The sequence below is a fragment of the Oncorhynchus nerka genome, linkage group LG4 (genome assembly GCF_034236695.1).
Source record: "Oncorhynchus nerka isolate Pitt River linkage group LG4, Oner_Uvic_2.0, whole genome shotgun sequence".
Taxonomy (NCBI): Eukaryota; Metazoa; Chordata; class Actinopteri; order Salmoniformes; family Salmonidae; genus Oncorhynchus; species Oncorhynchus nerka.
The window spans coordinates 56253591-56278590 of NC_088399.1; the positions used below are offsets into that span (position 1 = coordinate 56253591).

Below are 25000 nucleotides of genomic sequence, written 5' to 3' on the forward strand. Positions count from 1 at the left end.
CCGTGGCCAGATGAAGAGGGCCTCCCATTCCGTGGCCAGAGGAAGAGGGCCTCCCGTTCCGTGGCCAGATGAAGAGGGCCTCCCGTTCCGTGGCCAGATGAAGAGGGCCTCCCGTTCCGTGGCCAGATGAAGAGGGCCTCCCGTTCCGTGGCCAGATGAAGAGGGCCTCCCGTTCCGTGGCCAGATGAAGAGGGCCTCCCGTTCCGCGGCCAGATGAAGTTGGCCTCCCGTTCCGCGGCCAGATGAAGAAGGCCTCCCGTTCTGCGGCCAGAGGAAGAGGGCCTCCCGTTCCGCGGCCAGAGGAAGAGGGCCTCCCGTTCCGCGGCCAGATGAAGAAGGCCTCCCGTTCCGCGGCCAGAGGAAGAGGGCCTCCCGTTCCGCGGCCAGATGAAGAAGGCCTCCCGTTCCGCGGCCAGAGGAAGAGGGCCTCCCGTTCCGCGGCCAGAGGAAGAGGCCTCCCGTTCCGCGGCCAGAGGAAGAGGGCCTCCCGTTCCGCGGCCAGAGGAAGAGGGCCTCCCGTTCCGCGGCCAGAGGAAGAGGGCCTCCTGTTCCGCGGCCAGAGGAAGAGGGCCTCCCGTTCCGCGGCCAGAGGAGGAGGGCCTCCCGTTCCGCGGCCAGAGGAAGAGGGCCTCCCGTTCCGCGGCCAGAGGAAGAGGGCCTCCCGGCGCACGCCATTTGCTACGTTCTCCATCTATCCCCTTTTTGAAGTCAGCCAAACTCCCAGAAAACATCAGGGGTCTAGTAGAGCAGCAAGCAACCGCATTGTGGCGTGATTAGTCAGGAGTAGAAAAGAGGTCAGAAGTCTGTTTTCATCTAAGTGACTATGAGGCATGCAAATGCTCTCTCAAGCATGTCACATCTTTCAAATGATGTGCGCTTACACACACACACGCGAGATCCTACTCTGTAGGAGTCACACATGCTCACACACACACACACACATACACACACATGACATACACTCATACACACACACCCTAAATGATTAAATCGTTAACACACACAGGTAGTCTCACAAAGTCACACTAGCTCAAGTGCTTTCTCTTGGGGAAAGTGTTTGAAAAGAAAGCCTGACAGATGTTTTTGAGAGAGAGGGAGAGAGAGGGTGTGTGTTCTACAGCCGGACACCATGGGTGGGGTTTCCTGTGGACGTCCAGTACAGGCATTCTTCCAGCTGTCTTTCTGTCACACCCACATACTGTACTACAGTATACACACACACTCTCACACACTTCCTCCCTCTGTCTCTCACTCACACGCTCCATCTTCTTCTCTTTCTGTCACACCCACATACTGTACTACAGTATACACACACACTCTCACACACTTCCTCCCTCTGTCTCTCAATCACACGCTCCATCTTCTTCTCTTTCTGTCACACCCACATACTGTACTACAGTATACACACACACTCTCACACACTTCCTCCCTCTGTCTCTCATTCACACGCTCCACATTCCTGTCCTAGACATACACTGAGTGAACAAAACATTAGGAACACCTGCTCTTTCCATGACATAGACTAACCAGGTGAATCCAGGTGAAAGATAGGATCCCTTACTAATGTCACTTGTTAAATCAACTTCAATCAGTGTAGATGAAGGGGAGGAGACATGGACTGTGTATGTGTGCCATTCAGAGGGAACTGCAACGCTGCTGGGTTTTTCATGCTCAACAGTTTCCCGTGTGAATCAAGAATGGTTCACCACCCAAATGACATCCAGTGAACTTGACACAACTGTGGGAAGCATTGGAGTCAACATGGGCCAGCATCCCTGTGGAACGCTTTCCACACCTCTTAGAGTCCATGTCCTGATGAATTGAGGATGTTCTGAGGGCAAAAGGGGGTGCAACTCAATATTAGGAAGGTGTTCCTAATGTTTTGTGCCCTCAGTGCCCTTACTGTCACTTCTTCTTCCTCACATACTCTCACTTCTTCTTCCTCACATACTCTCACATACTCTCACTGTCTCTACTGTGTACTCTCTCTTCTTCTCTTTCTGTTTACTCTCTCTTCTTCTCTTTCTGTTTACTCTCATTTACTCTCTCTTCTTCTTTTCTTCTCTCTCCTTCTCTTTCTGTTTACTCTCTTCTTCTCTTTCTGTTTACTCCTCTCCCTCTTCTTCTCTTTCTGTTTACTCTCTCCTTCTCTTTCTGTTTACTCTCTCTTCTTCTCTTTCTGTTTACTTCTTCTTCTCTTTCTGTTTACTCTCTCTTCTTCTCTTTCTGTTTACTCTCTCCTTCTCTTTCTGTTTACTCTCTCCTTCTCTTTCTGTTTACTCTCTCTTCTTCTCTTTCTGTTTACTCTCTCTTCTTTTTTCTGTTTACTCTCTCTTCTCTTTCTGTTTACTTTCTGTTTACTCTCTCTTCTTCTCTTTCTGTTTACTCTCTCTTCTTCTCTTTCTGTTTACTCTCTTCTTCTCTTTCTGTTTACTCTCTCTTCTCTTTCTGTTTACTCTCTTCTCTGTTTACTCTCTCTTTTTCTCTTTCTGTTTACTCTCTCTTCTCTTTCTTTTACTGTTTACTCTCTCTTCTTCTCTTTCTGTTTACTCTCTTCTTCTCTTTCTTTCTCTCTTTTCTCTTTCTGTTTACTCTCTTCTTCTCTTTCTGTTTACTCTCTTTCTTTCTGTTTACTCTCTCTTTACTTCTCTTTCTGTTTACTCTCTTCTTCTCTTTCTGTTTACTCTTTCTGTTTTCTGTTTACTTTTCTTCTCTTTCTCTCTTCTCTCTTTCTGTTTACTCTTTTCTCTTTCTGTTTACTCTCTCTTACTTTCTCTCTCTTCTTCTTTTCTGTTTACTCTCTTCTTCTCTTTCTGTTTACTCTCTTCTTCTCTTTCTGTTTACTCTCTCTTCTTCTCTTTCTGTTTTCTCTCTTCTTCTTCTCTTTCTGTTTACTCTCTCTTCTTCTGTTTACTTTCTTCTGTTTACTCTCTCTTCTTCTCTTTCTGTTTACTCTCTCTTCTCTTTCTGTTTACTCTCTTCTTTTCTGTTTACTCTCTCTTCTTCTCTTTCTGTTTACTTCTCTGTTTACTCTCTCTTCTCTTTCTGTTTACTTCTCTTTCTGTTTACTCTCTCTTCTCTTTCTGTTTACTCTCTTCTTCTCTTTCTGTTTACTCTCTCTTCTTCTCTTTCTGTTTACTCTCTCTTTCTCTTTCTGTTTACTCTCTCTTCTTCTCTTTCTGTTTACTCTCTCTTCTCTTTCTGTTTACTCTCTCTTCTTCTTCTTTTACTCTTTCTTCTTCTCTTTCTGTTTACTCCCTCTTCTTCTCTTTCTGTTTACTCTCTTCTTCTCTTTCTGTTTACTCTCTTCTTCTCTTTCTGTTTACTCTCTTTCTTTTACTCTTTCTTTTACTCTTTCTTCTCTTTCTGTTTACTCTCTCTTCTCTTTCTTTTACTCTTTCTGTTTACTCTCTCTTCTTCTCTTTCTGTTTACTCTCTCTTCTTCTCTTTCTGTTTACTCTCTCTTCTTCTCTTTCTGTTTACTCTCTTCTTCTCTTTCTGTTTACTCTCTTCTTCTCTTTCTGTTTACTCTCTCTTCTCTTTCTGTTTACTCTCTCTTCTTCTCTTTCTGTTTACTCTCTCTTCTCTTTCTGTTTACTCTCTTCTTCTCTTTCTGTTTACTCTCTCTTCTCTTTCTGTTTACTCTCTCTTCTTCTCTTTCTGTTTAGTCTCACTTCTTCTCTTTCTCTTTCTCTTTCTCTCTCTCCTCGTCATCTCACTTTCTTTTTCTCTTTCTTACACACGTTCTCTCTCTTCGCGCGCGCTTTGTACCTGACTCGACAACAGCATGCATAATCAGTCATGGCCATGCAGCCGACCCTTATGGGGGATTGTCTGTGTGAGCCAGGCAGCCATGGTGTGGAATTCATTAACACATGGAAGCAAGGGCACCACGCACGGGACTTATCAGCCTCACCAGACAGCTGGCCCGGTCTGGGATGGCCATTAGCACGTAGAGGCACACAGACGTAGACAAATACACACACAGACATAAAGGCACACACACACACATCCTGTCAGTGGAACATACAGGCACATACTCTATATGTACATGCATACGCTCAAATGCACACACACACACACACACACACACACACACACACACACACACACACACACACACACACACACACACATCCTGTCAGTGGAACATACAGGCACATACTCTATATGTACATGCATACGCTCAAATACACACACACACACTTCCTGTCAGTGGAACATACAGGCACATACTCTATATGTACATGCATACGCTCAAATGCACACACACACTTCCTGTCAGTGGAACATACAGGCACATACTCTATATGTACATGCATACGCTCAAATGCACACACACACACACACACACACACACACACACACACACACACACACACACACACACACACACACACACACACACACACACACACACACACACATCCTGTCAGTGGAACATACAGGCACATACTCTATATGTACATGCATACGCTCAAATACACACACACACACACACTTCGTGTCAGTGGAACATACAGGCACATACTCTATATGTACATGCATACGCTCAAATACACACACACACACACACACACACACACACACACACACACACACACACACACACACACACACACACACACACACATCCTGTCAGTGGAACATACAGGCACATACTCTATATGTACATGCATACGCTCAAATACACACACACAGACTTCCTGTCAGTGGAACATACAGGCACATACTCTATATGTACATGCATACGCTCAAATGCACACACACAGACACACACACAGACACACACACACACTTCCTCCGCCAACACTCAAACACACTCACAGGAAGGAACCCCACCCAGGACTACTGTTTTTTTTTTTTTTTAATGATATGTTTATTATTTTCCAAATAAAAAAAAGAAGGCCGAGATACAAACATTGACATTGTACTGTTGAATGGGATGGCACATTTACTGGACCAATCAGAACTTGACTCACACATACACAAATATTATAAATGGTGAATATTATAAATGGTGAATATTATAAATGGTAAATATTATAAATGGTGAATATTATAAATGGTGAATATTATAAATGGTAAATATTATAAATGGTGAATATTATAAATGGTGAATATTATAAATGGTGAATATTATAAATGGTAAATATTATAAATGGTAAATATTATAAATGGTAAATATTATAAATAGTAAATATTATAAATGGTAAATATTATAAATGGTAAATATTATAAGAAGACAGCATTCAGTCATTACAATCTGTGTGGTTAAAGCAAAACTAAGTGGCCTAGTGAATGTTATGCTCACGCACGCACACATCCACAGTGGCCGTGTCACCCAGGGCTGATACATCTGCTATGGGATTCATGTGGATCTCTGTTTCCTCTCACTCACGTGAGTGAGGTCCATCCCCTCTAGTTTCATTCCTCCTTTTTAGCTCACACAAACTTCCTAGAGGAATGAGGGAGAGAGGGGGATGGAGAGAGATAGAGGTAGGGAGAGAGGGAGATGGAGAGAGATAGGGGAAGAGAGAGAGGTAGGGAGAGAGGGGGATAGAGAGAGAGAGGGGAAGAGAGAGAGATAGGGAGAGAGGGGGATAGAGAGAGAGAGAGAGAGGGGAAGAGGGTATGGGAGAGAGGGGGGACAGAGAGGGAGAGAGAGAGAGAGAGATAGGGGGAGATAAAAAAGTGTGCTGATGAAATCTGAAACCTCAGCAGCCTCCTGTGTTAAAGAAATGGGATTAGCCCTCATCCGGGAGAGAAGGCTTCGGGAATGCAGATGACGGATTGCAGGGAGAGAAAGGGAGAGAGGGGGAAGAACACGAGAGAGTGGGAGAAAGAGGAAGAGAGACAAGGGCCTCACACACTTTCATGCGTACGCTCACTGTCACTTCTTTCTCTCTGTCTCGCTCCCTCTCTCTCTCAAAGCTGGCATCGATCGTTGTCCCACATGCATAAAGTGTATTGAGATCCCGTTTGCTTCCTCTCTGTCAAATCCTGTCCATTATTGTGACTTGAAATTCAAGGATTAACCTGTAACGTGTCTCTCTTGTGTTGCAGACTGGTATGCAGTTAACATATGATCCTGCTGCTATGCAGAACGGGTAAGAGTCAGTCCGTACATCTCTGGCACCGTCCATCCCTCTGAGCAATCTGTACGACTTGTTCAATATGATTGTCTCTTGATTCATGTAGTGTGTGCCCTTTGTTACTATTTACTTCAAATAATCTATAAGAGATGGAGTGATGGGCTCAGGTGTTAGTGCGTGCGTATATTTCATGCCTGGTTGCCTGCATGTGTGCCCGTCCCTTTGTCTGTGACTGTGTGTGTGTGTGTGTGTGTGTGTGTGTGTGTGTGTGTGTGTGTGTGTGTGTGTGTGTGTGTGTGTGTGTGTGTGTGTGTGTGTGTGTGCGCGCCTTCGGTGCCTGTGTACGAAGGGGTGCAATGGAAATGAATGGCCTACCAAAGTGTTCTATTTTTCCCTGTGTACTGTAACAGGAAGGGAAGGAGAGCTTTGAGTTCCATCCTCTCTCAATGTGTCCTCAGTCTGTGACAGGAAGCTTCTCTCTCACTCCCTGCTTCTCCCAGCTTCCCGAAGCGTTTATCTCAATGACTCTGGAATAAGACTGGATGAATGAATAGAATCTCATTAGATGGGCATATTAGAAACATAATAGTAAGCTGTGATTATGAGGCTCGAAAGAAATAAAAGAAAATAGCACATTGACCACTTAGTAGACATACACTACATGACCAAAAGTATGTGGACACCTGCTCGTTGAGCATCTCATTCCAAAATCATGGGCATTAATACGGAGTTGGTCCCCCCTTTGCTGCTATAACAGCCTCCACTCTTCTGGGAAGGCTTTCCATTCGATGTTGGAACATTGCTGCGGGGACTTGCTTCCATTCAGCCACTAGAGCATCAGTGAGGTCGGGCACTGATGTTGGGCGATTAGTCCTGGCTCACAGTCGGTGTTCTAATTCATCCCAAAGGTGTTAGATGGGGTTGAGGTCAGGGCTCTGTGTAGGCCAGTCAAGTTCTTCCCCACCGATCTTGACAAACCCTTTCTGTGTGGACTTCACTTTGTACACGGGGGCATTGTCATGCTGAAACAGGAAAGGGCTTTCCCCAAACTGTTGCCACAAAGTTGGAAGCACAGAATTGTCTAGAATGTCATTGTATGCTGTAGTGTTAAGATTTCCCTTCACTGGAACTAAGTGGCCTGGCTCGAACCATGAAAAACAGCCACAGACCATTATTCCTTCTCCACCAAACTTTACAGTCGGCACTATGCATTGGGGCAGGTAGCGTTCTCCTGGCATCCACCAAACCTAGATTCATCCATTGGACTGCCTAATGGAGAAGCGTGATTCATCACTCCAGAGAATGTGTTTCCACTGCTCCAGAGTCCAATGGCAGCGAGCTTTACACCACTCCAGCCAACGCTTGGCATTGTCTATGGTGATATTAGGCTTGTGTGCGGAAACCCATTTCATGAAGCTCCCGACTAACAGTTCTGGTGCTGACGTTGCTTCCAAGTGGCAGTTTGGAACTCGGTAGTGAGTACCACTTCGCGGCTGAGCCGTTGTTGCTCCTAGACATTTCCACTTCACAATAACAGCACTTAGAGTTGACAGGGGCAGCTGTAGCAGGGCAGAAATTTGACTAACTGACTTGTTGGAAAGGTGGCATCCTATGACGTTGCCACGTTGAACGTCACTGACCACATACTTTTGTATATATAGTGTACATGGAGAATATATGTCTGCAGTATGTTGGGATTACTTCAAGGCTTTTAGTCTGTGACAATAGTTCTACTTTTAAAAGCCAAATGCTTTTTCTTTTTTTTTTTTATAATCAAATCTCAAGCAAGAATTTTGCTAAGACTGTCTGGGACTGGTCTAAGAGGGGCCTAATGGAAGGAATATAGAACCTGAAAACGAGCAGTTATTGGCAGAGAGGTTTGAAACGCTCTTTTATTATTGGTCTATTAACTTATACCGCCTGCTCTACCAACTGAGCTAGGAGGACAACTGAGTGTGGTATAAAACCAGCTAGCGGATAGAAATGACACCCAGGACTGTTGTAGATCTGAATCAACGTCACAACATGATGAAGTAGCCCACCACCTCTTTTCCCTAGAGCCCAACACTTTGGAATAGCCTTCTTTTTAAATGCATTGAGTTTTTCCAACACTGTGGATTGAAGTCAGCCAGCAGCCTAAGCCAGTCAGCATTGTATAGCCTTAATACTCCAGGCTAGGGGCAGAAGCACACGACAACCCTTTTTTCAGACCATGATTTGATCTGGTAAAACCAGACTTTTCTATTGTGAAGCCAGAAGACGGAACACAATATATCGCCTTGCGTTTGATTTGAGACAAAGACAACGACGAGCTATGCCCTCACGTGGGAAGCTCTGTCTGCTCGGCCTCAAATGCCGTCTGTGTGACTGAGGATCTGTGCATCGACCACGATGTGTGTAGTAGTGTCTGTGGGTGGGTGTGTGTCTTGTGTGTTTGTAAGTGTGGATGTATCAAGGGACTTGAAAGGTCTTTTTAGTAGAGAGATTGTATCTGTGTATGGTACATTCCTGTCCGTATGTGGACAGAGACTGGCTCAAGGGATACGAGTGTCAAAAGATTCCATTTGGTTTCGTTAGACTGTTTCCCAATCCTGGTCATGGGGACCCGAAGGAGTGCACAATTTGAGTTGTTTTCCCCTAGCACTCAGGCACCTGATTCAAATCATAGGCCTGATTATGAGTTCATTTTTTCAATCAACTGTGTTAGTGCTAGGAGCAAAAACAAAAATGTGCACTTTGTTCGAGGTTATTGCATAAAAAGCCTAAGGCATAAACACACAAATATGCCCCCACATACTGGTGTCTATCTCTCTGTTACTTAGTAGAAAGTGTATGTAAATTGCCAGTCAGCTTTTTGAAACAGTAGTTCATTAACCAAACATAAGCCCTTAATAAACACTTAATAGGCGCCTTAATAATCATGATCATCCTGACATTTCAATGTAGACAGTTGTAATGCATGGAGACCTACGGTGCATTCGGAGAGTATTCAGACCCCTTCCCTTTTTCCACATTTTGTAACATTACAGCCTTATTATTGTTTTTCCCACTCATCAGTCTATACACAATACCCCATAATGACAAAGCGAAAACTTTTTTAGCAGATTTATTCAAAATAAAAAACAGATACCTTATTTACATAAGAATTCAGACCCTTTTCAATGAGACTCGAAATTGAGCTCAGGTGCATCCTGTTTCCAAATTGATTGGATATGATTTGGATAGGCACACACCTGTTTAAAGTTGAAGTCGGAGGTTTACATACTCTTAGGTTGGAGTCATTCCAACTCGTTTTTCAGCCACTCCACAAATTTCTTGTTAACAACAGACTATAGTTTTGCCAAGTCGGTTAGGACGTCTACTTTGTGCATGACAGTAGTAATTTTTCCAACAATTGTTTACAGACAGATTATTTCACTTATAATTCACTGTATCACAATTCCAGTGGGTCAGAAGTTTCCATACACTAAGTCGACTGTGCCTTTTAATAGCTTGGAAAATTCCAGAAAATTATGTCATGGCTTTAGAAGCTTCTGATAGGCTAATTGACATAATTTGAGTCAATTGGAGGTGTAGCTGTGGATGTATTTCAAGGCCTACCTTCAAACTCAGTGCCTCTTTGCTTGACATCCTGGGAAAATCTAAAGAAATCAGCCAAGACCTCAGAAAAAAATGGTAGACCTCCACAAGTCTGGTTCATCCTTGGGAGCAATTTCCAAACGCCTGAAGGTACCACGTTCATCTGTACAAACAATAGTGCACAAGTATAAACACCATGGGACCACGCAGCCGTCATACCGCTCAGGAAGGAGATGAACGTACTTTGGTGCGAAAAGTGAAAATCAATCCCAGAACAACAGCAAAGGACCTTATGAAGATGCTGGAGGAAACAGGTACAAAAGTATCTATGTCCACAGTAAAACGAGTCCTATATCAACACAACCTGAAAGGCCGCTCAGCAAGGAAGAAGCCACTGCTCCAAAACAGCCATAAAAAAAGCCAGACTACAGTTTGTAACTGCACATGGGGACAAAGATCATACTGTCCCCTGGTCTGATGAAACAAAAACAGGAAAAAGTGGGACGCTTGCAAGCCAAAGAACACCATCCCAACCGTGAAGCACGGGGGTGGCATCAGGAAAATTATTTGGATATATTGAAGCAACATCTCAAGACATCAGTCAGGATGTTAAAGCTTGGTCGGAAATGGGTCTTCCAAATGGACAATGACCCCAAGTATACTTCCAAAGTTGTGACAAAATGGCTTAAGGATAACACAGTCAAGGTATTGGAGTGGCCAGAACTGAAAAAGTGTATGCGAACAAGGAGGCTTACAAACCTGACTCAGTTACATCAGCTCTGTCAGGAGGAATGGGCCAAAATTCACCCAACTTATTGTGGGAAGCTTGTGGAAGGCTACCTGAAACGTTTGACCCAAGTTAAACAATTTAAAGGCAATGGTACCAAATACTAATTCAGTGTATGCAAACTTCTGACCCACTGGGAATGTGATGAAATAAATCATTCTCTCTAATATTATTCTGACATTTCACATTCTTCAAATAAAGTGCTGATCCTAACTGACCTAAAACAGGGAATTTTTAGTAGGATTAAATGTCAGGAATTGTGAAAAACTGAGTTTAAAGGTATTTGGCTAAGGTGTATGTAAACTTCCGACTTCAACTGCATGGGGTCCCACAGTTGCCAGTGCATGTCAGTTCAAAACCAAGCCATGAGGTTGAAGGATATGTCCTTAGAGCTCCGAGACAGGATTATGTTGAGGCACAGATCTAGGGGAAGGGTACCGAAACATTTCTGCAGCATTGAAGGTCCCCAAGAACACAGTGACCTCCATCATTCTTAAATGGAAGAAGTTTGGAACCACCAAGACTCTTCCTAGAGCTAGCCACCCGGCCAAACTGAGCAATCGGGGGAGAAGGGCCTTGGTCAGGGAGGTGACCAAGAACCCGATGGTCACTCTGACAGAGCTCCAGAGTTCCTCTGAGGAGATGGGAGAACCTTCCAGAAGGACAACAATCTCTGCAGCACTCCACCAATCAGGTTATGGTAGAGTGGCCAGACGGAAACCACTCCTCAGTAAAAGGCACATGACGGCCCGTTTGGATTTTACCAAAACGGCACTTGAAGGACTCTCAGAGAAACAAGATTGTCATATTTCAGTTTCAGATTTTTTTTATACATTTGCAAAAACCTATTTTTGCTTTGTCATTATAGGGTATTGTGTGTAGATTGATGAGGTGGAGAAAAAAAACGATTTGATCAAGTCAAGGGGTCTGAATACTTTCTGGATACAGTGTATAGGTACATCCAATACCCGTGTCTGACCTCCCTTTCTCTGTTCTGTTTCCTCTCTCCCCTCAGGTTCTACTCCTCGCCTTACAGTATCGCCACCAACCGCATGATCGCACAGACATCCATTACGCCCTTCATCGCTGCTTCCCCCGTCTCCACATATCAGGTGGGTGGTGTACTGTAGTGTAGCCAGAGGGAGATAGCTGTGGGGGCGGCTGGGGACTGCGTGGGTGATGGGCAACCTGGGGGGCTGGAAAACAGCAAGGGGCTCTCAGAGATTTGGAACTTCTGAGCTTTCCTCATTGGTTGGCCGACGATGCTGGATGACATCTGTTTCGGAGGCGGTAAACACAACAGATGGAATGGCTCAACAGAAAAAGAGCAGGAAGGAGACTGATGGAACAGAGGGGAAAAAGCAACGTCCGTTAGGAATTTGTGTTGGGAAAAACAAACCATTTCTCCTTTGCTTTCCTGACCCTGTTGTGCTTTTAAAGCTTTTTTAAGCTGTCATTCCTTCCACAGCCATTTGACATAATTGTCCTGCTAACTGAGTTCCTCACTTTTGCATCCCAGGTGATCCCTGGAACCATGTGAAACGGAGCGTAACGTAAGGGGGTAAATTAACGTCAGTAGCGTTTCCATTACTAAATTCCCACGATTTCACGGACCTCCAGATGTTTGACTGCAACAAGCAGAAGGGATGAGGCACCGTTCAGTTCACCTCCACTTTCCCCCAAGAGCACTCGCTGTTTATCACTGAGCCTTATTAGAATGCAGAAAGAGGGAGAGTGACAGGGAGAGCGAGAGATGGAACGATAGATAGTGAGAGAGCAAGAAAGAGAGAGCGATGGAGAGAGATGGAAATAGAGAGAAAGATGGAGAGAGCGGGAAAGACAGAGAGAGAAAGCGAGGGAAGGAATGAGAGAGTGGAGGGGGTCGGTTGGTGAAGGTTGGCATGCTCGCCTTTCAGAGGCGTCTGATTTAAACTCCTGTCCAGCACTGGGGGGGAGAAGGGGGACGGGGCGCGGCGCTAATCCGCGTTCTGAAAGCTTCCCAAATTGATTTATCAAAAACAATGGCCAGGCTTTTGAGGAATATTAATCCTCACAGTTTCAATATCGGCCACCACTGCTTCCTGTAATATTGCCCTTCAGCCAAGCAGCGCCAGGCAAGGTGAGTCCTCCATCTTCTGCTCAAGTACAAAGAGTAGAGCAGACAGGAACCAAAGCATATGAGACAAAGGAATCATTAGTGGCCACAATGAAAAACATTCATATGATTTCAGCCATATGTGGTAGAAAGTAATAATGTTGTACACACATATTTTTTATAGTCTCTTATTATATCAAATCGGCCTAATGCAGAATATATTGTTTATTAAATTGTGTATTTTACATTTCCGATTGTATTTATTTACTGTATCTAGTAACAGTTTACAAATGTTCATTGTAAACTTTCTTTCTTCGGACTGTGTACTCCGGGAAAACATCTTGATTACTTCGTCACATGACTGTGGACAGTCCAGTCCACTTCCTGGTCTAGCCATACAGTCTTCCCTGCTGTGTTCTGTCTTAATGGAAGCACAAGCTCAGAGCAGGGTCAGCCAGAGGTAGACATACATCGTCAGACCAGACCACTGGAAAACATAGTCTGTCACACAATGTACCAGCTTCTTATTAAGTCACCGCTGCCAATACTACTGCATCTATAATGAGAATGATAAAAAAACGAATACAAAAAATACAATTACAAAAATCTTAGTCAAAAGATGGAAAAACACAGTTTTGAAATTAAATTACAATGGAATTAGAATCTTGTTGATGTCGCCTGGGAAAATTCTAAAGATGGACGATTAAGGGAACGAAGCTTTGTCTCGTCTCTGTTTTCTTCCTGTTGGTTGAGACCAAACATCCAGAGGAAGTAACAAACAAACGTGGCTCTGTGCTATTCAATAAAAAAAAAACATACTTGTTTAGGCATGCTCCAAATCATGGGCTTTAACGAGCTCAGAGGATTGGCGTTCTTATAAAAGATTAGCATCTATTTGTCTTTGTTGAGTCCAATCATTTTCCCAGAGATCAATGGGTAGACTTGTTTTGTCTCTGACAAGTTGTCTAATGCTCCTCTCCGGGCAATCTAAATTGTCCGTTTACTCAACTGTGGCTTCTCTCACTATCGATGGCAGGAATTCTGTTGACCTGAATGACCCACATGAGCAGGAGTTGTCTTTCTCGTTCAGGGTCAGTTGGTGGGTTCTTGTTATTTGATATTCGGGATGTCGAGCCAAGCCCAGTCGAGCCATCTTGGTTAGTGGCGTAACACGCTGTGCCTAATTCTGCAAATTCAAGAACTGTGTTGTTTTCAACGGGCCAAGGCTCCGTCTTACCTCAACGTTTGCCCGCCACTTCCTGGCATGGAGGAAACCGCAGGAAAGGAAAAGGCAACGGCATGCAGAGAAATAGTGTGACAATGGAAAACCAGTTGTTGCACACTGTTGATTATAAGGGAAAAGAGCATGTGTTATCTTAAGTCAAATAATGACATTTCATTTGATGTCTCCCTCATAGGTCCAGAGTACGTCATGGATGCCTCATCAACAATACGTTATGCAACCTACAGTAAGTGCATTACCATTCTCTCTGTCGTGATTTACTGTTTGTGCTCCAGCAGTCCCACATGGACCTTTAACCCTTTCCGGGTTAGAGGTCGACAGGGAGACAAAGTTGCCTGATGTCTACCTTCACTTGCAGTAGATTCATGGCGCCTTCGGATAACTCACCAGAAGAGTGAGAGCGCTTTTTTAGAATCCTCACCTCAAGAGATGTTTACAACCTCTAAGGCACTTTTCAATATATTTATGCGCTAATATGAGGCAGCATTGGGATTGGAAATGTAGACTCTCCGTCTGGAAATTCACTTCAAACTTCTCCTGTGGCAAATCCATTTTCAGACCACCTTCGTAACTCACCCATATACTCATGCAGTGAACATCGCTGATAGCTAAATTATTGTTTCCGATGATTCAAGACAGTAGTGGAACAATCTATAGAAGTTGATAGTCCCATTGTAAGTGTACAAACACATGTTTCTGGTTGGAAACACACAGAGTTTATGGGTCTCGGTGGACTGTAGCGTGACTCAGCAGCATTTAGCTAGCAGAGCAGAAACACCAGCTAGCCTGCTCAATCCATCTCAGCAACATACCCAGGCCATCAGCGTCCAGTACTGCAGTACTACTACTCAGTCAGCCTTTCATGTTATATTACTAATATAAAAATTCTGTTTATTTATTTGTATTTCATTTTGATTTAACCTCTATTTAACTCTATTTAAGTCAGTGAAGAACAAATTCTCATTTACAATGACGGCCTACCAAATGGCAAAAGGCCTCCTGCGGGACGGGGGATGGGATTGGTAATAAAAATATAGGACAAAACACACATCACAACAAGAGAGACACCACAACACTACATCGAGACCTATGAGGACATCATGGCATGACAGCAACACCCCATGACAACAACCTGGTAGCAACACAACATGGCAGCAGCACAACATGGTAGCATGGTAAACATGATTGGGCACAGACAACGGCACAAAAGGCAAGAAGGTAGAAACAACAATACCTCACACAAAGCAACTGTCAATAAGAGTGTCCACGATTGAGTCTTTGAATGAAGAGATCGAGATAAAACTGTCCAGTTTGAGTGTTTGTTGCAGCTCGTTCCCAGTCGCTAGCTGCAGCGAACTGAAAAGACGTGCGACCCAGGGATATGTGTGCTTTGGGGACCTTGAACAGAATGGGACTGGCAGAACGGGGTGTTGTATGTGGAGGAGGAGGGCTGCAGTAGATATTTCAGATAGGGGGGAGTGAGGCCTAAGAGGGTTTTATAAATAAGCATCAACCAGTGGGTCTTGCGACATGTATACAGAGATGACCAGTTTACAGAAGAGTATAGAGTGCAGTGATGTGTCCTATGAGGAGCATTGGTGGCAAATCTGATGGCCGAATGGTAAAGGACCATATATACCATTTGGCAGATACTTTTATCCAGAGCGACTTACATACATTTTGCATACAGGTGGTTCCGGGACTTAGCCGTTGCAAACGCCATGCTCGACAAACTGAGCTACAGAGGACCGGCGTTTCATGCCATATTAACATACACTACAAGATCTCCTGTCATAAATATGTACCACCCACAAGCTCAACAGATATCTAACTCAAAAAAGGATCCTTCTAGCTGGAATACAACCTCAATTATACCTAAAGTAACTACCGGTACGTATAGTAATCTATTTCATTTTTCACACAGAGTAGCTAATAATAGCAGTTACTGTAATGCAACAGACTGGATTCCCACTTTAAGACAACTTAGTCTCTTGTTTGGGTAAAAGGCCATTAGTAGGTCCCATGCGTTAGACCAGTCTGTATGAGTTTTGTTTTATGAGAGATGATGCTTTCAGAGCTCCTAATGGTTCTGCTTTTGCAGCCAAATCTCCCATGCTGGCTCTGAGCTTTACCGCAGCACGTAGCTTTTTATACTGGTATCACTGTGGTGTGTTCGTCTATTGCCCTGTTACCAATATGTTATTACTATTGCACGGCTGTGAGGGACTGAAAATGCGGCCTCGTGACGGAGGCTGGAGTATCTGAAGAAAGGTGGATCCCAAAGCCGTCCTATTGGTCTTCATACACTACATCATACCTAAAGGCACTATGTGGGTCCTCCATATATCTGAGACTTTCCTAGTGTTCCTAGTGACTGAGTTCATTTACACACAGGCAGTATCAAAGAGGACTACTGTACAGATGTGATGCCAGCTAAGCAGGAACAATGCAACACCGTAGCTCCTGATCCAGCATCACCAGCAGCACCACTATCCATAGAGAAGCCCTCCTACTACCCTACTGCTGCTCCCTGCTGCGCCCATTACCACCTGGCCTCCCCGTCTCAGTTACCCCCACGCTGGGAGACTAGCAACATGCAATCTGGCCCCAGCAGGGCACCACCAGCCTCCCAGCCAGCTCCTCTCCTGCCTTCTTCTAACCAGCCAGCCTCCATGACGGGAGCCCCCGGTGCTACAGATGCTACAGAGATGAGAAGATCAAGGCTTGGCTGCTGTTTGTGTGTGGGGCAGGTGTGCTGTATCTGGGGTCTGGGGTTTACGCTGTTTCCTGCACAGTATGGGTGTGTGAGAGTGTGTTTGTGACATACATAGAGAACAGCTGGCCTCGGGCAACTCCGCAGGCTGTAATAGGTGCTGGATTGTTGTGAATACAGCGTCCATTTTTAATATGTTTTACATTTCTAAGTATGACTAGGCTGTCAGTGTTGGTCTTACTTAACCCACGAGGGTATCTGTCAGTCTCTCCATCTATAGGCTGTCAGTCCCTCCATCTATAGGCTGTCAGTCCCTATATATATAGGCTGTCAGTGTTGGTCTTATATAACCCACGAGGGTATCTGTCAGTCCCTCCATCTATAGGCTGTCAGTGTTGGTCTTACTTAACCCACGAGGGTATCTGTCAGTCCCTCCATATATAGGCTGTCAGTGTTGGTCTTACTTAACCCACGAGGGTATCTGTCAGTCCCTCCATATATAGGCTGTCAGTGTTGGTCTTACTTAACCCACGAGGGTATCTGTTAGTCCCTCCATCTATAGGCTGTCAGTGTTGGTCTTACATAACCCACGAGGGTATCTGTCAGTCCCTCCATATATAGGCTGTCAGTGTTGGTCTTACTTAACCCACGAGGGTATCTGTCAGTCTCTCCATATATAGGCTGTCAGTGTTGGTCTTACTTAACCCACGAGGGTATCTGTCAGTCCCTCCATCTATAGGCTGTCAGTGTTGGTCTTACATAACCCACGAGGGTATCTGTCAGTCCCTCCATATGTAGGCTGTCAGTGTTGGTCTTACTTAACCCACGAGGGTATCTGTCAGTCTCTCCATCTATAGGCTGTCAGTCCCTCCATCTATAGGCTGTCAGTCCCTCCATATATAGGCTGTCAGTGTTGGTATTACATAACCCACGAGGGTATCTGTCAGTCCCTCCATCTATTGGCTGTCAGTGTTGGTCTTACATAACCCACGAGGGTATCTGTCAGTCCCTCCATCTATAGGCTGTCAGTGTTGGTCTTACATAACCCACGAGGGTATCTGTCAGTCCCTCCATCTATTTGGCTGTCAGTGTTGGTCTTACATAACCCACGAGGGTATCTGTCAGTCCCTCCATCTATTGGCTGTCAGAGTTGGTCTTACATAACCCACGAGGGTATCTGTCAGTCCCTCCATCCATTGGCTGTCAGTGTTGGTCTTACATAACCCACGAGGGTATCTGTCAGTCCCTCCATCTATAGGCTGTTAGTGTTGGTCTTACATAACCCACGAGGGTATCTGTCAGTCTCTCCATCTATAGGCTGTCAGTCCCTCCATCTATAGGCTGTCAGTGTTGGTCTTACTTAACCCACAAGTGTATCTGTCAGTCCCTCCATATATAGGCTGTCAGTGTTGGTCTTACTTAACCCACGAGGGTATCTGTCAGTCCCTCCATCTATAGGCTGTCAGTCCCTCCATCTATAGGCTGTCAGTCCCTCCATATATAGGCTGTCAGTGTTGGTCTTACATAACCCACGAGGGTATCTGTCAGTCCCTCCATCTATTTGGCTGTCAGTGTTGGTCTTACATAACCCACGAGGGTATCTGTCAGTCCCTCCATCTATTGGCTGTCAGAGTTGGTCTTACATAACCCACGAGGGTATCTGTCAGTCCCTCCATCCATTGGCTGTCAGTGTTGGTCTTACATAACCCACGAGGGTATCTGTCAGTCCCTCCATCTATAGGCTGTCAGTGTTGGTCTTACATAACCCACGAGGGTATCTGTCAGTCTCTCCATCTATAGGCTGTCAGTCCCTCCATCTATAGGCTGTCAGTGTTGGTCTTACTTAACCCACGAGTGTATCTGTCAGTCCCTCCATATATAGGCTGTCAGTGTTGGTCTTACTTAACCCACGAGGGTATCTGTCAGTCCCTCCATCTATAGGCTGTCAGTCCCTCCATCTATAGGCTGTCAGTCCCTCCATCTATAGGCTGTCAGTCCCTCCATATATAGGCTGTCAGCGTTGGTCTTACATAACCCACGAGGGTATCTGTCAGTCTCTCCATCTATAGGCTGTCAGTCCCTCCATCTATAGGCTGTCAGTGTTGGTCTTACTTAACCCACGAGGGTATCTGTCAGTCCCTCCATATATAGGCTGTCAGTGTTGGTCTTACTGTATCTGTCAGTCCCTCCATCTATAGGCTGTCAGTGTTGGTCTTACATAACCCACGAGGGTATCTGTCAGTCCCTCCATCTATAGGCTGTCAGTGTTGGTCTTACTTAACCCACGAGGGTATCTGTCAGTCTCTCCATCTATAGGCTGTCAGTCCCTCCATCTATAGTCTGTCAGTCCCTCCATATATAGGCTGTCAGTGTTGGTCTTACTTAACCCACGAGGGTATCTGTCAGTCCCTCCATATATAGGCTGTCAGTGTTGGTCTTACTTAACCCACGAGGGTATCTGTCAGTCCCTCCATATATAGGCTGTCAGTGTTGGTCTTACTTAACCCACGAGGGTATCTGTTAGTCCCTCCATCTATAGGCTGTCAGTGTTGGTCTTACATAACCCACGAGGGTATCTGTCAGTCCCTCCATATATAGGCTGTCAGTGTTGGTCTTACTTAACCCACGAGGGTATCTGTCAGTCTCTCCATATATAGGCTGTCAGTGTTGGTCTTACTTAACCCACGAGGGTATCTGTCAGTCCCTCCATCTATAGGCTGTCAGTGTTGGTCTTACATAACCCACGAGGGTATCTGTCAGTCCCTCCATATGTAGGCTGTCAGTGTTGGTCTTACTTAACCCACGAGGGTATCTGTCAGTCTCTCCATCTATAGGCTGTCAGTCCCTCCATCTATAGGCTGTCAGTCCCTCCATATATAGGCTGTCAGTGTTGGTCTTACATAACCCACGAGGGTATCTGTCAGTCCCTCCATCTATTGGCTGTCAGTGTTGGTCTTACATAACCCACGAGGGTATCTGTCAGTCCCTCCATCTATAGGCTGTCAGTGTTGGTCTTACATAACCCACGAGGGTATCTGTCAGTCCCTCCATCTATTTGGCTGTCAGTGTTGGTCTTACATAACCCACGAGGGTATCTGTCAGTCCCTCCATCTATTGGCTGTCAGAGTTGGTCTTACATAACCCACGAGGGTATCTGTCAGTCCCTCCATCCATTGGCTGTCAGTGTTGGTCTTACATAACCCACGAGGGTATCTGTCAGTCCCTCCATCTATAGGCTGTCAGTGTTGGTCTTACATAACCCACGAGGGTATCTGTCAGTCTCTCCATCTATAGGCTGTCAGTCCCTCCATCTATAGGCTGTCAGTGTTGGTCTTACTTAACCCACGAGTGTATCTGTCAGTCCCTCCATATATAGGCTGTCAGTGTTGGTCTTACTTAACCCACGAGGGTATCTGTCAGTCCCTCCATCTATAGGCTGTCAGTCCCTCCATCTATAGGCTGTCAGTCCCTCCATCTATAGGCTGTCAGTCCCTCCATATATAGGCTGTCAGCGTTGGTCTTACATAACCCACGAGGGTATCTGTCAGTCTCTCCATCTATAGGCTGTCAGTCCCTCCATCTATAGGCTGTCAGTGTTGGTCTTACTTAACCCACGAGGGTATCTGTCAGTCCCTCCATATATAGGCTGTCAGTGTTGGTCTTACTTAACCCACGAGGGTATCTGTCAGTCCCTCCATCTATAGGCTGTCAGTGTTGGTCTTACATAACCCACGAGGGTATCTGTCAGTCCCTCCATATATAGGCTGTCAGTGTTGGTCTTACTTAACCCACGAGGGTATCTGTCAGTCTCTCCATCTATAGGCTGTCAGTCCCTCCATCTATAGGCTGTCAGTCCCTCCATATATAGGCTGTCAGTGTTGGTCTTACATAACCCACGAGGGTATCTGTCAGTCCCTCCATCTATAGGCTGTCAGTGTTGGTCTTACATAACCCATGAGGGTATCTGTCAGTCCCTCCATCTATTGGCTGTCAGTGTTGGTCTTACATAACCCACGAAGGTATCTGTCAGTCCCTCCATCTATAGGCTGTCAGTGTTGGTCTTACATAACCCACGAGGGTATCTGTCAGTCCCTCCATCTATAGGCTGTCAGTCCCTCCATCTATAGGCTGTCAGTCCCTCCATCTATAGGCTGTCAGTCCCTCCATCTATAGGCTGTCAGTCCCTCCATCTATAGGCTGTCAGTCCTTCCATATATAGGCTGTCAGCGTTGGTCTTACATAACCCACGAGGGTATCTGTCAGTCTCTCCATCTATAGGCTGTCAGTCCCTCCATCTATAGGCTGTCAGTGTTGGTCTTACATAACCCACGAGGGTATCTGTCAGTCCCTCCATCTATAGGCTGTCAGTGTTGGCCTTACATAACCCACGAGGGTATCTGTCAGTCCCTCCATCTATAGGCTGTCAGTGTTGGCCTTACATAACCCATGAGGGTATCTGTCAGTCCCTCCATCTATAGGCTGTCAGTGTTCCATCTATACATAACCCTCCATCTATCTGTCAGTCCCTCCATCTATAGGCTGTCAGTCCCTCCATCTATAGGCTGTCAGTCCCTCCATCTATAAGCTGTCAGTCCCTCCATCTATAGGCTGTCAGTCCCTCCATCTATAAGCTGTCAGTCCCTCCATCTATAGGCTGTCAGTCCCTCCATCTATAGGCTGTCAGTCCCTCCATCTATAGGCTGTCAGTCCCTCCATCTATAGGCTGTCAGTCCCTCCATCTATAGGCTGTCAGTCCCTCCATCTATAGGCTGTCAGTCCCTCCATCTATAGGCTGTCGGTCTCTCCATCTATAGGCTGTCAGTCCCTCCATCTATAGGCTGTCAGTCCCTCCATCTAAAGGCTGTCAGTCCCTCCATCTATAGGCTGTCAGTCCCTCCATCTATAGGCTGTAAGTCCCTCCATCTATAGGCTGTCAGTCCCTCCATCTAAAGGCTGTCAGTCCCTCCATCTATAGGCTGTCAGTCCCTCCATCTAAAGGCTGTCAGTCCCTCCATCTAAAGGCTGTCATTCCCTCCATCTAAAGGCTGTCATTCCCTCCATCTAAAGGCTGTCAGTCCCTCCATCTAAAGGCTGTCAGTCCCTCCATCTATAGGCTGTCGGTCCCTCCATCTAAAGGCTGTCAGTCCCTCCATCTATAGGCTGTTGGTCCCTCCATCTATAGGCTGTCGGTCCCTCCATCTATAGGCTGTCAGTCCCTCCATCTATAGGCTGTCAGTCCCTCCATCTATTGGCTGTCAGTCCCTCAATCTATAGGCTTGTAATCGTGAGAGTTTGTATGGCCTGTAACAGCCTAATACTAGCTATACAGTAGCGTCCCCTCTGCTCCCTTCCTATGTTCCATGTTTCCTCCTCTCTCTCTGTCCCCATGGCCTCGTCCGTGCCCTAACCAAAGCTGCCCCCCCCCCAAACCCCCCTCCACTCGTCAATGGGTAACACCCCCCAATCTGTCTCTCTTTATGTCTGCACCCGTGCTGCCGATCCAATGAAACACATTGAACTAACGGAGCGTGCTAGTCTAGCGTTCAGGGGGGCGCCTTAAAGTATTAAACCAATTGACTGTGCTGCAATTTGGGGCTGTGTGCGTTCACAGCGTGTTAGACCAATGGGCCGTTCTGGGGGGAGTGTTTTCCTGGTGTCTGGCGCAATATGTAGGCGGCGGAGCATGGTAAGGGGAGAGGTCATCGCCATAACCAATCAGAATCACTACACTAGAGCGCATACCTGGGTTCAAATACTGAATACTTGAAGTTTTTCAAATACTTTGAGCGTTTGCTTTTTAGCCTTTTTAGCCATCATAAGATGTTGCAGGGTTTGCACTTTTGGGACGACTCTATTCAACCATTTATGCACGGCGAGTTTACACGATGCCAGATAGAGTATTTGAACGGATATTGAATAGTATTTGAACCCAGGTAGGCATTGAGTGTGCTGCTGTCTGTGGCAGTTTGAAGGCGTTAAATCACAAGTGAGAAGTGAACGTGTTCTTTGAGAAAGAGTTTGTTGGCTGCTGCTACACTGCTGTCTTTTTGTTTATCTCACTAGATTGAGTTTGACAACCATAGCCAGACTGTGCCTGAGTGCTATACCCCTCTGCAGAGTGCTTCTTCAGGAGATGGAGAGAGAGAGAAAAAAATGAAAAGACAACAGTTTGCAGAAATTTGTGTATCCTCGTTGCTTAAAGCGAAAACTTCAAAAGAAAACGACAGCTTGTTTTCAATTGCCGTTAAAAAAACGAATGAGGCTTCAACTCGCTTCTCTCTCGCTCTCCATTAATCTTTCCCTGTATCATTCTCTCTCACACTGTCTCCTCATCTTTCTCTTCTCCAACTCCTCTCTCACTCCATCTCCGCTCTCTCTCTCTCTCTCTCTCTCTCTCTCTCTCCATTTATCTTTCCCTGTATCATTCTCTCTCACACTGTCTCCTCATCTTTCTCTTCTCCAACTCCTCTGTCTCTCTGTCTCTCTGTCTCTCTGTCTCTCTGTCTCTCTCTCTCTCTCTCTCTCTCTCTCTCTCTCTCTCTCTCTTCATCTTTCCCACTCTCACCTGCCCCTTTCAGTACTGATGTTCTTTGAAGCTGTGGTGTGGTGTATATGTGCCAGCTGGGAGGGTGGTGTTGCCAGCAATACTTGGGCTGTGAGCTAAAGCCAGCAGTAGATCAGTAGACCTGGGATAGTTGAGTGGGCTAGAACCATAGCCAGTTTCACGTGGCCCCTTCTCCAGCAAACCCACACATTAAGATGCAAACACACACACTCCACAGTGCTAAACAACTGCAGCAGATAAACTAGCCATACACACTATTGTTGATTTTTCCTGGTGACTGATGTGGTCAATACGTTATGCTGGTTTGATATGTATTTTGTGTGTGTGCAAGTTGCAGCATATTCACTGAGTTCCTCTGCATCGTACCATGGTCTTTCTCGCAGCGACTTTAAATAGAATCATAATTATCTCCCTTCATAGGAAGCACTGAATCGTCCCACTGTACGATGCACTTTGGTTCAGCAGGAGAACATTATGTTCTGAATTTGATTAGTTGGTTTGGTCAGTAGAAGATGTATTAGTGCAGCCTGGGTGCCAGTCTGTTCTGTGTTCTAGACCTTTGGTTTGGTCAGTAGGAGATGTATTGGTGTAGCCTGGGTGCCAGTCTGTTCTGTGTTCTAGACCGTTGGTTTGGTCAGTAGGAGATGTATTGGTGTAGCCTGGGTGCCAATCTGTTCTGTGTTCTAGACCGTTGGTTTGGTCAGTAGGAGATGTATTGGTGTAGCCTGGGTGCCAGTCTGTTCTGTGTTCTAGACCGTTGGTTTGGTCAGTAGGAGATGTATTGGTGTAGCCTGGGTGCCAGTCTGTTCTGTTTTCTAGACTGTTGGTTTGGTCAGTAGGAGATGTATTGGTGCAGCCTGGGTGCCAGTCTGTTCTGTGTTCTAGACCTTTGGTTTGGTCAGTAGGAGATGTATTGGTGCAGCCTGGGTGCCAGTCTGTTCTGTGTTCTAGACATTTGGTTTGGTCAGTAGGAGATGTATTGGTGTAGCCTGGGTGACAGTCTGTTCTGTGTTCTAGACCATTGGTTTGGTCAGTAGGAGATGTATTGGTGCAGCCTGGGTGCCAGTCTGTTCTGTGTTCTAGACCGTTGGTTTGGTCAGTAGGAGATGTATTGTTGCAGCCTGGGTGCCAGTCTGTTCTGTGTTCTAGACCATTGGTTTGGTCAGTAGGAGATGTATTGGTGCAGCCTGGGTGCCAGTCTGTTCTGTGTTCTAGACTGTTGGTTTGGTCAGTAGGAGATGTATTGGTGTAGCCTGGGTGCCAGTCTGTTTATTTATTCTCTCTTGGCAACTCTTTGTGGAACTGTCATGCAAAACATTTGGCTTGACAATGACAATGGTGTGTAGGTAGAAGCACAAACAGATCTGGGACCAGGTTAGTATTGATGTTATTAGTGATATTGATAGGGATGAAAAGCACAAACAGATCTGGGACCAGGTTAGTATTGATGTTATTAGTGATATTGATAGGGATGAAAAGCACAAACAGATCTGGGACCAGGTTAGTATTGATGTTATTAGTGATATTGATAGTGTTGAAAAGCACAAAGAGATCTGGGACCAGGTTAATATTGATGTTATTAGTGATATTGATAGTGATGAAAAGCACAAACAGAACTGAGACCAGGTTAATATTGACGTTATTAGTGATATTGATAGTGATGTTTTACTGGCTTGTAGTGTTACAGCGGTATTGAATGCAGCATGTTTGTCAGAGTTGCTTACAATACATTTCAATTTGTTTCTACAAGCACAATTTGGAGAAATGTATTCATTGCCTCGATAAAACAGCAATTCCAGCGTTTTCCTCTGACTCTGATACAGATCCTGGTCTCAGCTTTGATTGTTACTATTTCTGGTGAGTTTATTCATTCTCTAAGTCAGTCAGAGGACAGTTGATAAATCATTAGCCCATCCCTGGAGA

At 45.4% G+C, this 25000-nt stretch overlaps 1 protein-coding gene across 1 annotated transcript in view; it reads left to right on the top strand.

Annotated features, from left to right (window-relative positions):
• Positions 1 to 25000, top strand: part of LOC115128229 (RNA-binding motif, single-stranded-interacting protein 3-like) — a 245401-nt gene that overhangs the window by 191533 nt on the left and 28868 nt on the right. Inside the window, exons 8-10 of the mRNA XM_065017668.1 lie at positions 6067 to 6110; positions 11477 to 11573; positions 13975 to 14025. Of these exons, the coding sequence (XP_064873740.1) occupies positions 6067 to 6110; positions 11477 to 11573; positions 13975 to 14025 (192 nt within the window). The remainder of the gene's footprint in view (positions 1 to 6066; positions 6111 to 11476; positions 11574 to 13974; positions 14026 to 25000) is intronic.